At 44.3% G+C, this 15,919-nt stretch overlaps 1 protein-coding gene across 2 annotated transcripts in view; it reads right to left on the bottom strand.

Moving 5' to 3' along the window:
• The window catches only part of SNX6 (sorting nexin 6), a 62,140-nt gene extending 50,311 nt beyond the window's left edge, over nt 1–11,829 (bottom strand). For both annotated transcript variants that reach the window (XM_032242577.1, XM_032242578.1), the window contains exons 1-2: nt 11,751–11,829; nt 11,547–11,594 (exon numbers count right to left, since the gene is read on the bottom strand). In XM_032242577.1, the coding sequence (XP_032098468.1) occupies nt 11,547–11,594; nt 11,751–11,756 (54 nt within the window). In that variant the 5' untranslated portion in view covers nt 11,757–11,829. The remainder of the gene's footprint in view (nt 1–11,546; nt 11,595–11,750) is intronic.
• Nucleotides 11,830–15,919: the final 4,090 nt, after the last annotated feature.

Genomic DNA, 15,919 nt, shown 5'->3' with positions numbered 1-15,919 from the left:
TGGAACACTCTGCCCCCAGATATCTATCTGCACAGCTCACATCCTTCAAGTCCCCAAGTCGTCCTCAGCAAGGCCTTTCCTAGCTGCCCTATCTAAAAGTAAAGCTTAAACCACCCTCCCTTCCTGGCACAAAAATCCCTACTCCTCCCTCATTTTAGTTCCTAACGCTTATTCAAACCCTAATATACTTTACTTTTTTAAAACGTCTGTTCATGACTATAATTCAGCTCCATGAAAACATAGATTTTTGTCTGGTTTGTTCACTGCTATACTCCCAATGATGGTTCTCAACAAATATTTGTGGAATGTAAAGGAGGGAAGAGGAAAAAAGAAAGGTGATAACCATAACTGGGCCACAAAACTATTTCCAGTTAATTATAGCACAATCAATGAAAAACCCCATGATAGTAGTAAATTTCATTGGCTGGGCACCGTGGCTCATGCCTATAATCCCAGCACTTTGGGAGGCCAAGGCAGGCATGAGGTCAGGAGTTGAGACCAGTCTGGCCAACATGGTGAAACACCATCTCTACAAATACAAAAATTAGCTGGATGTGGTGTCTGGCACCTGCAATCCCAACTACTAGGAAGGCTGAGGCAGGAGAATCTTTTGAACCCGGGAGACAGAGGTTGCAGAGAGCTGAGATAGTGCCATTATACTCCAGCCTGAGTGACAGGGCAAGACTCCATCTCAAAAAAAAAAAAAAGAAAGAAAGAAAGAAGTAAATTTGATTAAGCTCATTATTCAGGTCAAATTTCATACCTATTTAACTCCTAGTCCAGTTGTGATTTTGGAAGTCCTGTAATACATCATTTCCATCACTAATGTATGTCCTCCATACCCAGCAGTCAAATCAGTGGTTGATAATACACATATTTTCTAGAAATTGATATTTAATATCAGATTTTCTCTCACACATCATACCAGAAACAACAAAAAATTACTTGAGTAATACCAATGGAAGGCTGAGGTGGGCAGATCACTTGAGGTCAGGAGTTTGAGACCAGGCTTGCCAACCATGATAAAACCCTGTCTCTGCTAAAAATACAAAAATTAGCTGGGCACAGTGGTGCATGCCTGTAGTCCCAGCTACTGGGGAGGCTGAGGCAGAAGGATCACTTGAACCCAGGAGGCGGAGGCTGCAGTGAGCTGAGATCACACCACTGCACTCTAGCCTCAGTTACAGAACAAGACTCTGTCTAAGAGAGCTGACTTTCTAGGCAATACAGTAATATTCAGTTATTTAATAAACTTTTTTTCAGCACTTATATGCAAACAACTGTCCCAGGTATTATGAAAGATTTAAAGTAAACAAAAAGCCCTGTCTTCAAGAAATCTGTTTGCAATGAGGAAAACAATTAACTTTATGTAATATAATACAAAATTAGCTGCTTCTCCCCACCACTTTTACCACAAGTAAAGTTTGACCTCATCAACACCTCCAATGCTGTGACCTTTCCATTTATTTCCAGTCTGTCGGCATTCTCTCTGCTTCACTCCTTTTCCAATCCACTCCACAATATGCCATTCCAGTATCTTTCCTGCTGGTCCCTTCAACTCCCATTGCTCTTTTACCATACCTGGCTTACAAATTCCCATACTCAGGATCTATTTATCTTTTATTTATTTTTTTTATACAGACGAAGTCTCACTGTTACCCAGGCTGGTCTTGAGCTCCTGGGCTGAAGTGATCCTCCTGCCTTAGCCTCCCAGCATGAGTCACCTGGCCTCAAGATCAACATCATCTTCAACTTTTACATTTGGGTTACTGAGTATCGCTAGAGAAAAGTCACCATTGTTTGTACTGTTCCACTTCAAATTAATGGTCTCCAAACTGTGTATGCTCTTTTTTCTTTCTTTTGTCGTTTTAAATTTTTTATTTTATTTTTTGCATATGCTCTTAAAACCACTCAGCAGTCCAGCCCTTAACAACTCTGCTCAGCTCCCCTTTTAATTCCCTGCAGAAACAATTCCAACTTTTACTACCACATTACACCCCACCCTCAGCAAGTGACCTTGCCTCCTCCAGCCCATAGAAATAAATGCCAGCAGCTGTTTATTCTCTCAGGCCCACCAACAAACCTTTTTATAAATAAATTTTGGCTCACAACTGGTCATGGTGGTGCATGCCTGCAGTCCCAGCTACTTGGGATGCTGAAGTGGGAGGATCACTTGAGCCCCAGGAGGTCGAGGCTGCAGTAAGCTGTGATGGTGCCACTGCACGCCGGCCTGGCAAACAGAGCAAGACCATCTCAAAAAACAAAAACAAAACCCTTTAAATGAGTACCTAATTTCCAAACCAATGATACTTTTCAGTCTTCTTGGCCTCTCTGCAGTATTCTGCCTTGGTATCATTCTGACCACTCCTTCCTTAAAATTATCTCAACTTCTAAAAAATTATTATTTTTGAAACTGAAGATGGGACGTGGTGGCTCATACCTGTAATCTCAGAACTTTGGGAGGCTGAGGTGGGTGAATCACTTGAGGCCAAGAGTTTGAGACCAGCCTGGGCAACATGATCAAACCCTGTGTCTACTAAAAATACAAAAATTAGCCGGGCGTGGTGGTACATGCCTGTAATCTCAGCTACTCAGTAAGCTAAGGCAAAAGAAATTGCTTGAATCTGGGAGGCAGAGGTTGCAATGAGCTGAGATTGTGCCACTGTATTCCAACCTGGGTGATAAAATGAGACTCTCCCTAAAAAAAAAAAAAAAAAAAATTGAGATAGGGGTATCACTCTGTCACCCAGGCTGGCGTGCAGTGGTACAATCATAGCTTACTACAGCATCAAACTCCTATGCTCAAGCAATCTTCCTGCCTCAGCCTCCCAAGTAGCTAGGACAAAAGGCAGGTGTGACCACACCCTACTAATTTTTATTTTTTGTAGAGACAGGATCTCACTATGTAGTCCAAACCGGTCTCAAACTCCTGGGCTCAAGTGATCCTCTTGCCTCAGCCTCTGAGTGCTGGGACCATAGGCATGAGCTACCGCACCAGCCTCTCTCAACTTTTGAAGTTTCCTCCGATTCGCCTCCTACCCTTCTCAGCCCCATTAAGCAATCATCTTTAGTCTGATCCTTAAATGCTGGTTTCCCTTGGGTGCTATCTAATGTTGGAAATATCAGCAGCCATTCTCAACTAACAATTCCCAAATAATGTATCTCCAATTCAGACCTTTTATTCTAAGTTTCCAATTTGAATTTCAAGTTACCAACTAGACATAGCCACCTGGATGTATTCACCCACTTATTAAATCACTTAGTGCCCTCAATGTATCAAGCACTGTCCTACATGTTAGGAAGACAGCAGTGAAGAGACACAACCCTCAACTTACAGATCTTACATTCTAATTTGGTGGGGTAGGTTAGATGCTCATAGGCACTTTAAATCCAACATACCGGGAACCAGACTTATTATCTAATGTCTAACCCTGCTCTTCCTTCCTATATTCTATGTTTTCTCCTTCTCCCGTGCCCAGCCCATGTACTTATTCAGTCACTACATCCTGTCAATTCTATCTCCTAAGCATCTCCTTACTACATCCCTTCCTTCATCCCTCTTCGATTCCTCATTTCTCATCTGGACTGTTGCATTAGCCTGTTAACTGGTTTCTTTGCTTTCTGAAAGGAAGCATCAATCTACCCTCTAGATTAGAATAATCTACAATGCTATTTTTTTTTTTTTGAGACGGAGTTTCGCTCTTGTTACCCAGGCTGGAGTGCAATGGCGCGATCTCGGCTCACCGCAACCTCCGCCTCCTGGGTCCAGGCAATTCTCCTGCCTCAGCCTCCTGAGTAGCTGGGATTACAGGCATGCGCCACCATGTCCAGCTAATTTTTGTATTTTTAGTAGAGATGGGGTTTCACCATGTTGACCAGGATGGTCTCGATCTCTTGACCTTGTGATCCACCCGCCTCGGCCTCCCAAAGTGCTGGGATTACAGGCGTGAGCCACCGCGCCCGGCCTCTACAATGCTATTTTCACCTGGGCATGTCTTTCCTTTTTTTTTTTTTTTTTTTTTTTTGTGGAGATGGAGTTTCACTCTTCTCACCTGGGCTGGAGTGCAGTGGCACGACCTCGGCTCACTGCAAGCTCTGCCTCCTGGGTTCAAGCAATTCTCCTGCCTCAGCCTCCTTAGTAGCTGGGATTACAGGTGCCCACCACCACATCCAGCTAATTATTTTTTTATTTTTAGTAGAGATGGGGTTTCGTCATGTTGACTAGGCTGGTGTCAAAAACCCTGACCGCAGGTGATCGTCTGCCTCAGCCTCCCAAAGGGCATGGATTACAGGTATGAGCCACCACACCCAGCCTGGGAATGTCTTTCCTAGCTTAAAATCCCTCAGTACTTCCCACTGCCTGGAGTCTTTCACTATGCACTATATAATTTTTGTACTAGCCGTGTATATCTTTGCAACCTCTGCTCCAGTAAGAACAGGTGCTCCAGGAGGAACCAAATTACCAACACATGACATCCTCTCTGTTGGAAAGCAGACCAATAGCACAGAGGTTAAGAGCCAGGCCCTAGAGCTAGATTGCCCATTTAACCACAGCTCCTACTGGCTGTATGACCTTGGGCAAGTTATTTAATGTCTCTACAACTCTGTTTTCCTTTCCCAAATAGGAATAACAGTAGGTGCTATTTCATAGGGATTTGAGAATTGAGTTAATATATGGAAAGGCCCTGACATACAGTAAATTCTATGTGTGTAATTATCATTATGTCTTTACTACTACCTCTTCCCCTAAAGTTGAACACTTCACTTTGTACTCCCATACACATTATCACAAGGGACTGTAACTTTATCTCCTTCACTACACAGTGATGGTCTCAGGGCAGGAACTTTGTCTTATTCATCTTTTTAATCCTCAACCAACATAATATATGTCACATTTTTATGTGAAATAATTATCAATAAATGTGGAATGTATTTAAGCTAAAAACTGTGCAGGCACAAAACAGACTGCAAACATCTAGGCTAAGTCTTGAAAAGTTGAATTTCAAGAAAAGGTGAGGGGAAAAAAAAAACAGTGAAATCCATGCGTAAAACAGACATTCAAGTGTAGAGGTATTTGGGCAATGGGGAGTAGACAAGAATACGGAGGGAGGAGATACTTAGAAATGAAGCCAGACAGAGAAAGTTATGAACAGAGTTGAATGTTAGCCTAAGGAGTTTGAACCTTACTCCAATAACAACTGGGGCCCAAGGAAGTCCTTTTGACTAACAGTGCTATACGGTTTAATCATTTTAACTATATAGGTAATTTGAAGACTGAATTGGAAGGCAATTGGGAGTAGACTAGAATATGGAGGGAGGAGATACTTGGAAATGAAGCCAGACAGAGAAAGTTATGAACAGAGTTGAATGTTAGCCTAAAGAGTTTGGACCTTACTCCAATAACAACTGGGGCCCAAGGAAGTCCTTTTGACTAACAGTGCTATATGGTTTAATCATTTTAACTATATAAGTAATTTGAAGACTGAATTGGAAAGCAGAAAGACTAAAGACAGAGACTAAGGATAGGTACTGCTACAATCTAAGCAAGTAGCAGCAAGGAGCTTAAATGGGACCATGCACATGAAAGAGGGGGTAAACAACATTTCCAAGGTGAAATTAACTAGCCTCAATGACTGTTCTGATATAAAGATGAAGGATATGACTCAGAGGTTTCTTGCCTGCCCAAATGGAGAATGATACTATTAATGAAGATAAGGAATACAGAGGGAGGAGCATGGCAAGGAGTCCAGGAGAACGAGGAGTTACTCCACCTAAAGTAATTCTTTAAAACAACAAACATATTATCTAGGATTGAAATCAAATGCAAAGAGAATCATGCCGTCACTCTGGCATGCAGAGTTCTCATTTAACAAGCACATCAGAAAAAAAATGTGTCCAGTTCAAAGGGCTCATTTGTTTACTAAATAGTATGTTAGTGTCTTTCATTTGGGGGAGAAAAACCAATTATACAGAGGTAGGGCTGAAGAGATCAAAATGTGGCCAATATTTTTCAACACTATGTATTCTTAAAGCCTGCTGTTAAAATTTCTCGCAAAACAATGTTTTCTTTTCTTTTCTTTTTTTTGAGATGGATTTTCGTTCGTCGCCCAGGCTAGAGTGCAACAGCACAGTCTCACCTCACCACAACCTCTGCCTCCCAGGTTCAAGCAATTCTCCTGCCTCTGCCTCCCAAGTAGCTGGGATTACAGACACCAGCCATCACGTCAGGATAATTTTGGTATTTTTAGTAGAGACGGGGTTTCACCATATTGGCCACGCTGGTCTTGCACTCCTGACCTCAGGTGATCTTCCCACCTCAGCCTCCCAAAGTGCTGGGAGTACATGCATAAGCCACCGTGCCCGGCCAAAACAATATTTTCTTAGGGCAATAAGATCCTGTTCTAGCCAGGCGCAGTGGCTCACGCCTGTAATCCCAGCACTTTGGGAGGCCAAGGCAGGTGGATCACGAGGTCAGGAGATCAAGACCATCCTGGTCAACATAGTGAAACCCCGTCTCTACTAAAAATACAAAAAATCAGCTGGGCATGGTGGCGCACGCCTATAATCCCAGCTACTCAGGAGGCTGAGGCAGGAGAATTGCCTGAACCCAGGAGGCGGAGGTTGCGGTGAGCCGAGATCGCGCCATTGCACTCCAGCCTGGGCAACAAGAGCGAAACTCCGTCTCAAAAAAAAAAAAAAAAAAAAAAGATTCTGTTCTAATTTAAATATCATGATGAAAATGTACAGCTGCTTAAAGATTTATTTTAAAACACTGACATTAATTTTGCTTACTTGCTGCTTTATATGAAATATGTATTATTTTTGAATGTGCTGCCCCCTTTGTAAATCATATCAATATGTACTTCATGCTTTTTCTCTATCAACACGTTTTTTTTGAGACGGAGTCTCACACTGTCACCCAGGCTGGAGTGCAATGGTGTGATATCGGCTCACTGCAACCTCTGCCTCCTGGGTTCAAGCGATTCTCCTGCCTCAGCCTCCCGAGTAGCTAGGATTATAGACACCTGCCACCACACCCAGCTAATTTTTTGTATTTTTAGTAGAGATGGGTTTCACTAGTTGGCCAGGCTGGCTTCGAACTCCTGACCTCATGATCTGCCCGCCTCAGCCTCCCAAAGTGCTGGGATTATAGGCACGAGCCACTGCATCCAGCCAAGACTCCCCTCCCCCCCTTTTTTTTTTTTTCTGAAACGAAGTTTTGCTCTTGTTGCCCAGGCTGGAGTGCAATGGTGCGGTCTCAGGTCACCACAACCTCTGCCTCCCGGGTTCAAGCAATTCTCCTGCCTCAGCCTCCCGAGTAGCTGGGATTACAGGCATGCACCACCACACCTGGCTAACTTTGTATTTTTAGTAGAGATGGTGTTTCTCCATGCTGGTTAGGCTGATCTAGAACTCCTGACCTCAGGTAATCCACCCGCCTCGGCCTCCCACAGTGCTGGGATTATAGGCATGAGCCACTGAGCCTGGCCTCCCTTTCTTAAAGGTTCAACAAGATGATCTAAACTAAAAACGCAATGCCTCAAAGTTCTAATTATGGCAATCTATATCTATCAGGACAAACACAATGTAAGGAAATTTAAACAGGCCAGATATTTCTGTTCCTGAAATGAGGAAACAGCAGGATAACTTTGTGCAGCAGTAATCAACTTTCAGCGCACAAACTCACTCGTTGGGCGCTTGTTAAAAAAGCAGTTATCAGCTGGGCATGGTGGTGCTCGCCTGTAATCCCAGCACTTTGGGAGGTGAGGCAGGTGGATCCCAAGATCAAGAGATCAAGACCATCCTGACCAACATGGTGAAACCCTGTCTCTACTAAAAATACAAAAATTAGCTGGGTGTGGTAGCATGCACCTGTGGTCCCAGCTACTCAGGAAGCTGAGGCAGGAGAATCACTTGAACCTGGGAGGGGGAGGCTGCACAGTGAGCCGAGATCATGCCTGTGCTCTCTAGCCTGCCAACAGACACTCCTTTAAAAAAAAAAAAAAAAAAAGAGAGAGAGAGAGGAAAAAAAAAGCAGTTATTGGCTGGTTGTGGTGGCTCACGCCTGTACTCCCAGAACTTTGGGAGGCTGAGGCAGGCAGACCACTTGAGGTCAGGAGTTTGAGACCAGCCTGACCAATACGGTGAAACCGTGTCTCTACTAAATACGAAAATTAGCTGGGTGTGGTGGCATGCACCTGTAGTCCCAGCTACCAGAGAGGCTGGGACAGGAGAAATGCTTGTACCCAGGAGGCAGAGGTTTCAGTGAGCCAAGACTGCACCACTGCACTCCAGCCTGGGCGACAGAGTGAGACTCTGTCTTGAAAAAATAAAAAAAATAAAAAAGCAGTTATCTGCCCTTATATAGAGGTGGAGCTGAAGAGATCTAAGTGTGACTAACCATTTTCAATACTGTGTATTCCCTATCCTAAGAGATTCTGATTTAGTGAGGAGGTGAAACCCGGACTTTCATTTTGATTTTCAAATGCCCCAGGTAATTCCAATGCAATTATTTCAATTTCAAGGCCACTTTGAGAAACAATGTGCAGTGACTCTGATGTCAGAAATGTGGTTTAAAGTCCAGCTCTCCTACTCACTGCTGTGTGACCTCTACTACTAACTTAGTTTCTCTGCAGTTCGAATTTCTCATCAGCAAAAGGGGGATACTAAAGGCTTTAGGGGAGTGATGACAGAGAATATAATGAACCATTGATTATGCAGTGCCCGCCTATAATTACATATTACGATTCACCCAGTTCCACCGGACAAAAATAAGGAAGAACTAGACAAGCGTACATATATCCATCCTGATGTTCTAAAAGCATTCTAATTCATAACTTTTTTTCCACTATCATATTAATATTTTCATCTACAGAATTCTATAAGAACATCTCAATCAGGCATGCTCTTTTATCTACCAACTCCTTTAATTTTGTAATACATGAAAAAGTTTCTGGGCAAATTACTTAAGTGCTTCCAGTTCCATCATCAAATCTTCCTAATGGCATAAAGCCATGAATATAAATATTCACCAAAAAATACTATTCACATCATCAACATACTAAAAAATTAATATTTTTACTGAACATTATTAGTAAGATCATAGAAGAAAGCAAATCCTGTTTGTGCTGGCAGATCACAAAAATAGGACACAAAGTTATCTAAATAAAAAGGCCGTATGCTTTATATTTAGAAAAATCAGTTTAATTGTGCTATAATCATTCCTCTCACTTCACTAAGTAACTCTGCTAGTTTCCCCTATTTTAAAACCCAAAATATAAGTTTTTTGTTTTAGAGACAGGGTCTCGCTCTGTCACCCAGGCTCTCTCAAGCCATAGCTCACTGCTCTCAAGCTCTCAGCCTCTCAGGTAGCTAGGACTACAGACATATACCACCAAGCTTGCCTAAGTTTTAAAAACAAAAATTTGTTTTTTTTTTTTGAAACAGAGTTTTGCCCTCGTTGCCCAGGCTGGAGTGCAACAGCACAATCTTGATTCACTGAAACCACCGCCTCCCAGGTTCAAGCAATTCTCTGGGCCTCAGCCTCCAGAGTAACTGGAATTATAGGCATGCGCCACCACACCCAGCTAATTTTTGTATTTTTAATAGAGATAGGGGTGTTACCATGTTGGTCAGGCTGGTCTCGAACTCAGGTGATCCACTTGCCTCAGACTCCCTAAGTGTTGGGATTACAGGTGTGAGCCACTGCACTTGGCCTTAAAACGTTTTGGTAGAGATGAGGTGTTGCTATGTTGCCCAGGCTGATCTTGAATTCCTGCCTCAAACAGTCCTCTTGCCTCGGCCTCCCAAAATGCTGGGATTACTGCTGTGAGCCACTGTGCCTGGCTGAAGCTAATAATCTTGGAAAACAGCTAGTAGTTCTATACGATGCTTTTGCTCTAACCTGAAATTCTACATAACGCTTTTGTTTACACTGAGAAATTAATTTATAAAAGTATGAAGCACCTTTTGCATCTTTCTTACTATTTAAAAGCTCAGCCAGGCACAGTGGCTCATGCCTATAATCCCAGCACGTCGAAAAGCAGAGAGAGGAGGATCGCTCAAGCCCAGGACTTTGATACTGGCCTGGGCAACACAGTGAGACCCTGTCTCTATAAAAACAAGCAAACAAACAAACAAAAAACCAAGCTAGGCATGGTGGCCCGTGCCAGTAGTCCCAGCTACTTGGGAGGCTGAGGTGGGAGGATCACTTAAGCCCAGGAGGTCAACGCTGCAGTGAGCTATATAATCATGCCACTGCACTCCAGCCTGGGCCACAGAAGGAGATGCTGTCTCATACAACCAAATAAATAAATACAAGCTTTATAGAAGTCATCAGTTCATACTAACTACCTCATCTGTTATTACAAACAACAGTAACATCCCACAACATTTTATCACCTACCAAATATGCACTCACAAATGCCTCTGTCACATTAAGACCGATAAGAAAAAGCAAAAGGAAAAACTGAAGTGCAGGCTGTTAAATGTGAAGGAACCATGGAACCTTGCTGAATGGCAATTATCACATATCAACATTTTCCAAGTGCTCACTTGTACAAGGTACTATAAAGATTACCACCCTTCAGCCAAAGAAAAAGGGGGTGGGGAGCGGGGTGGGAGGGAGGAATCAGAGCCCGGAAGGCTCTTTCTGAAGTAGAATGCAACTAACCTCAGGAGGACACCAAGGGTAGAATGGAGGTTAGTTACCAAGGCTTTGGCGGGGTGTAGGGGTGGAGGGGAGGCGTAGATGTCGGTCAAATGGTACATATTTGAAATCTGCTTAGATCTCAAATATTCTCACAAAAAAACTGGTAGCCAGGTGAGGTGATGGACATGTTAGATTGGCTGTAGTACTCATTTCACAATGTACTCGTGTATTAAAATATGATTTATGCCTTAAATAATATTTACTAACATACCTCAAAGAAGCTAAGGGGGAATAAAACACCAAGGGAATCCTGCCAAAAACAGGATTTCTTGGATATTAGAAAAAGTAAAGATACCGTGGGGTACCCACACTTTGCATCATCTAGTAGGGCACTGGACAGGAGTTGATTCGGCTGCTGTAAAAATCCTTGCAAAATGGTAATGTAGACTAAACCTGTGCTATATTTGAGAAAGAGAGAAGGGTGGGCAGGAGCCAGTTCGAGATGTCCACACTGGGAGAAAACTGAGGGTGCTGCCAGGAAGGTCTGAGAACGGGCTTTCACGGTCCCAAAGGGGGAGGGAGGAAGGGGGCGTTCTAGCTCCCGCCTCCACTTCCACTTCGCCACCTGCACCCCGCCCCGGGTAGGGGTGGAGGTCCACTGGAGGGCCCGAGCCGCGGCGGAGGACAAGAAAACTGCCGCGGGTCCCCGGGAATCCGAACGAGCGGCCCTCAGGGAGGAAGGGCTGCAGGAAGGTGGGGCGCGGTGCAGCCAGAAAATCGAAAGGAGGACTACCGGGAGGGAGCGACGCGCGGCTGGGGACCCCTCCCCGTACCACACCCGGAGACCTAGGCTGGGGAGGGAGGATCCCGGGAACGAAAGGAAGGCAGAACTTACTCCGCGGTCCTCTTCCGAGAGGAAGTCGGGGCCGTCGTCCAGGCCTTCCTGCGGGGTCGGCGGGCCCGGCGCGCCGGGGAAAAGGATGAGATGGGGGAGACACAAAGGGAGACATTAGTGCCAGGCTGGCGCGGTCCCCGCGCCCGCCCCGTGCCCGCCGCCCCCACCGCGCGCCCGGGGCTCGGCGCCGCGGAGAACACCCACCATCATGGCTGCTCCGAGGCGAGGGCCCGGCGCAGGCGCGCGTCCCTCAGCTGCCGGAGGGCGCTGGCGACCGCGAGTGGGGCGGGGCGAGCGGAGGCGAAGGGGCGGGGCCTAGGGCGGTCCCGCCCCCTCCCCGGAGCAGAAGGCTGGAGTCCGTGAGCGAGGAAGGATAACAGGGCTGTCCGCGCAAGATCGAAGCACTGAAGTCAAGGAGAGCCTACAGACCCAGACCTCATGGCGGGGGCACGTCATAGCTGGCGTGCTCTGACCTGGGAAGGGCTGAAAGCCACCTAGGGAGCTCTCCAGTTCCCCTGCCCCGAGGGCTCCAGAGAAAAAACGATGCAGGCGTCCTCCGGAAGCCACAATATATCATCTAGTCTTTGTATTATGCCACAAGATAATTAATCACAATTAATATCATTTTGCCTATGGAATTTGCTGGAAACAGGACCTTCCACGCAGTCAGTAATCAGGAACGATAATCAAGCTTTTACTGCTGGCGAGATAATAACTACCTCAGAGTTTGGGGCACTAATGGTTGCGAACTATAAAAATGAGCTGTTCTCATTACAAGAATATTCCTTTCCTTTGTTCGAAGACATTTCCCCACGCCTACTATAACTGTCCAGCTGGTTAGCGTCACACGGGATCCACAGGCATTTAAACTAACAGGAAAAATCATTCTTAACCCTAGAATCCAGGTTTGGAGATTGTTTAAAAAAACCATTCCTCTCTCTCTCTCTCTCTCTCTCTCTCACACACACACACACACACACACACACACACACACACACACACCCACACACCCCACGTTCCTGAGCTTGCATTCAGTTAAGGCACGGCATCTTCAGATGTTCAGACCAGAAGCCCTTAACCCATTCCTTAACCTATTGAAATCCGTACTCTAGTGGCAGTCGCTGTGGCTCATGCCTGTAATCTCAGCACTTTGGGAGGCCAAGGCAGGCAGATCACCTGAGGTCGGGAGTTCAAGACCAGTCTGGCCAACATGGAGAAACCCTGTCTCTACTAAAAATACAAAAAGTAGCTAGGCGTGGTGGCATGCGCCTGTAATCACAGCTACTCAGGAGGCTGAGGCAGGAGAATCGCTTCAACCCGGGGAGCGGAGGTTGCAGTGAGCCGAGATTGCACCACTGCACTCCAGAGCAAGACTGTCTAAAAAAAAAAAAAAAAAGAAAGAAAGAAAAAAATCCTTACTCTCCCTTACTCCTCATATCCAACCAAATCCTATTGCTTCTATAATTATCTTCCTTACCTCTTGAATTAGTCTAATTTTTCCAATTCTCACAGCAATTACCATCAACGTCTCTTGTCTAGACCTTTGCAATACTCTCCTGACTCTACTAGTTTTCATCACTCTCTCCTATTTTACACACTGCTGCCAGTTTTCCTCCTAAAACACAGATATTGATGATTGTGCTATTACCCTGCTCAGTAATTTTTACAAGCCTTCATTACATAGCGATTCAATTCCTCAGCCTACGATTCCAAGCCTTCTACATTTGAATCCCTCCCTGTTAGGGAGGAGCTGTGCTGTCTCAGAAAACTCCCTCCACGCAGGCTGACCCCATCCCCCTCTGATTGCTCTGCAGCTGCACTCCTAAACCTCTACCTAGGGGCCACACCAAGGCTGCCAGACATGGGTAATTAAGCAAAGCCTGATTATAACCATCCAGGCAGCTCAAGGGAGGACAGGGAAACCATATGTTGGTTATCCATACTCAAAAATTCCCGTTTGACATGTATCTGTAAAAAATCCTGGTTTCGGTCTTAAAGACTGCCGCCACAAAAGTCACAGGCTGATGTATTGTAGGTCTGTTGCAAGTTAACTATCTCTGTGCCTGTCACCTGAAACCCCCTTATGTCCCCCCTCACCCCATATAAACCTCTCATTTTGTAAGCTCAGAGCTGCTGCCTCCTCTGAGCAACCCAACGGGTTAATAAACTTTCTTGCCTGTCTTTGGGTCTATTCTCCTTTCTTTCGGCTACTCATACACTCTCTACTCTGCTAGGATCTCCATCCTATTTTATTGAAGTGAAGCTCTCAAAACAATATTAAACGTAACTGATAATTTGGCCGGGCACGGTGGCTCACACCTGTAATCCCAGCACTTTAGGAGGCCAAAGTGGGCAGATCACCTGAGGTCAGGAGTTCAAGACCAGCATAGCCAACATGGTGAAACCCCATCTCTACTAAAAATACAAAAATTATCCGGGTGAGGTGGTGCACACCTGTAATCCCAGCTACTCGGGAAGCCAAGGCTGGAGAATTGCTTGAACCCGGGAGGCAACGGTTGCAGTGAGCCAAGATCATGCCACTGCACTTTAGCCTGGATGACAGAGTGAGACTCTGTCTCAAAAAGAAAATAATAATAAATAAAAATTTAAAAAACCACATAATTGATATTTTCATAAGAACTTCTTGTAGCTTTCATTTTCTATATAAGGAGAACTGAGGTATAGAGAGGTTGTTATTGCTCCAACAAAGGTTACTTTCCAAAATACGGGGGAGAGGGACTTTATTTTTTGTCTTTTGTTTCTTGTTTCCCAGTGCATTGCGATGACTACTAAAGTAGTCTTTTTCACTGTGAGTCATGAGGCATCATGTGGTGTCATTGTAGTGCGATGAAGTGTCAGGAGGAATGTTCCAGGAATTTATTACTGATTAAAAGTGCCACTATTTCCTATTGGTTTGTTTTTGGGTTAAAGGTAATGTCGGTAAAGCTCTTCTGAGGTGGAGAGAAAGGAGTGGAGCTACAACAAATGAAAGGGATTTGCATACAACTGATAGGAAGATCAAGTGCATCCTTGTGGACAAAGGTTGAGAAGTGCCACAGAGAACCACCTCAAATGCTTCCTATCATTAACCAAAAGTTTTAAATTCCCACATTTAAATAAAGTCCAGCTCAGGCATGGTGGCTCACACCTGTAATCCCAGCACTTTAGGAGCTGAGGTGGGAGGATTGATTGAGCCTAAGTGTTGAAGACCAGCCTTGGCAACATGGCGAAACCCCATCTATACAAAAAATGCAAAAACTAGCCAGGCATGGTAGCACACACCTATGGTCCCTGCTACTTGGGAGGCTGAGGTGAGAGGATCACTTGAGCCCAGGGAGGTTGAGGCTGCAGTGAGCCACAATCGAACCACTGTACTCCAGCCTGGGCAACAGAGTGAGACCTTGTCTCTAAAAAAAAAAAAAAAAAAAAAACTTAAACAGGCTGGGTGTGGGGGCTCATGCCTAGCCCAGCGCTTTGAGAGGCCGAGGCGGGTGGATCACAAGGTCAGGAGTTTGAAGCCAGCCTGGCCAACATAGTGAAACCCCGTCTCTACTAAAAATACAAAAAATTAGCCGGGTATGGTGGTGGGCGCCTATAATTCCAGCTACTTGGGAGGCTGAGGCAGGAGAATCGCTTGAACCCAGGAGGCAAAGGTTGCAGTGAGCCAAGATCATACCATTGCACTGCAGCCCAGGGGGCAGTTGGGAACCCCATCCCAAAAAAAAAAAAAAAAAAAAAATTAAAGTCCAGAAACATTGTAATTCCCAAATGCCAAAACTTTAAAACCATTAGTTATGAAAAAAGAGGTAGGGTCTAAAATACAAGAAGCACAACTAAAATTACCAACAAAGACATGATAATTACTGCAGCTGTAATTCATAGCTAAAAACTCACATGAGTAGAGAAACCGACCTTGAAATAATGAAGTTGTTAATACCACAGCTTTCCTTTCTGAGCAAAGGTCTCCAGCTGTATTTTGTGAATGATAAAAAGGAATTATCAGTAACTGTTTCTAACAACTGTCAAAAGGCCAAGTAATAGAAATCAAGGAATTTCAGAAGAAAAGAAATTAAGACAGGTTTACATGACAGATTTTTCTACTACTGATCAAATAAGGAAGATATTAAGGCTGAACCACTCTTCTAATATTTGTAACTGAATAATCAAATTTTTACTTTGTTTTGATAGATTTATGTGAAATTATCTACCTCTACACAAACATCCTGAACAAATTATGTTGAATTGCTAATTACTTAATAGATTTAGCTACCTTAAAGTAAAATGCTATGATTGTGAATAGTTAATACTGTGCTTCAAAAACAAATGTATTGGGAGATTTTAGAGAAGAGTAAAATTTTAGAGAATAATGAATA

This window comes from Sapajus apella, unplaced genomic scaffold (genome assembly GCF_009761245.1).
Source record: "Sapajus apella isolate SASKATOON/1434 unplaced genomic scaffold, GSC_monkey_1.0 scaffold50, whole genome shotgun sequence".
Classification (NCBI taxonomy): domain Eukaryota; kingdom Metazoa; phylum Chordata; class Mammalia; order Primates; family Cebidae; genus Sapajus; species Sapajus apella.
Note: the sequence above shows the minus strand (reverse complement) of the source record. Positions and strands in the feature narration are given on the sequence as shown.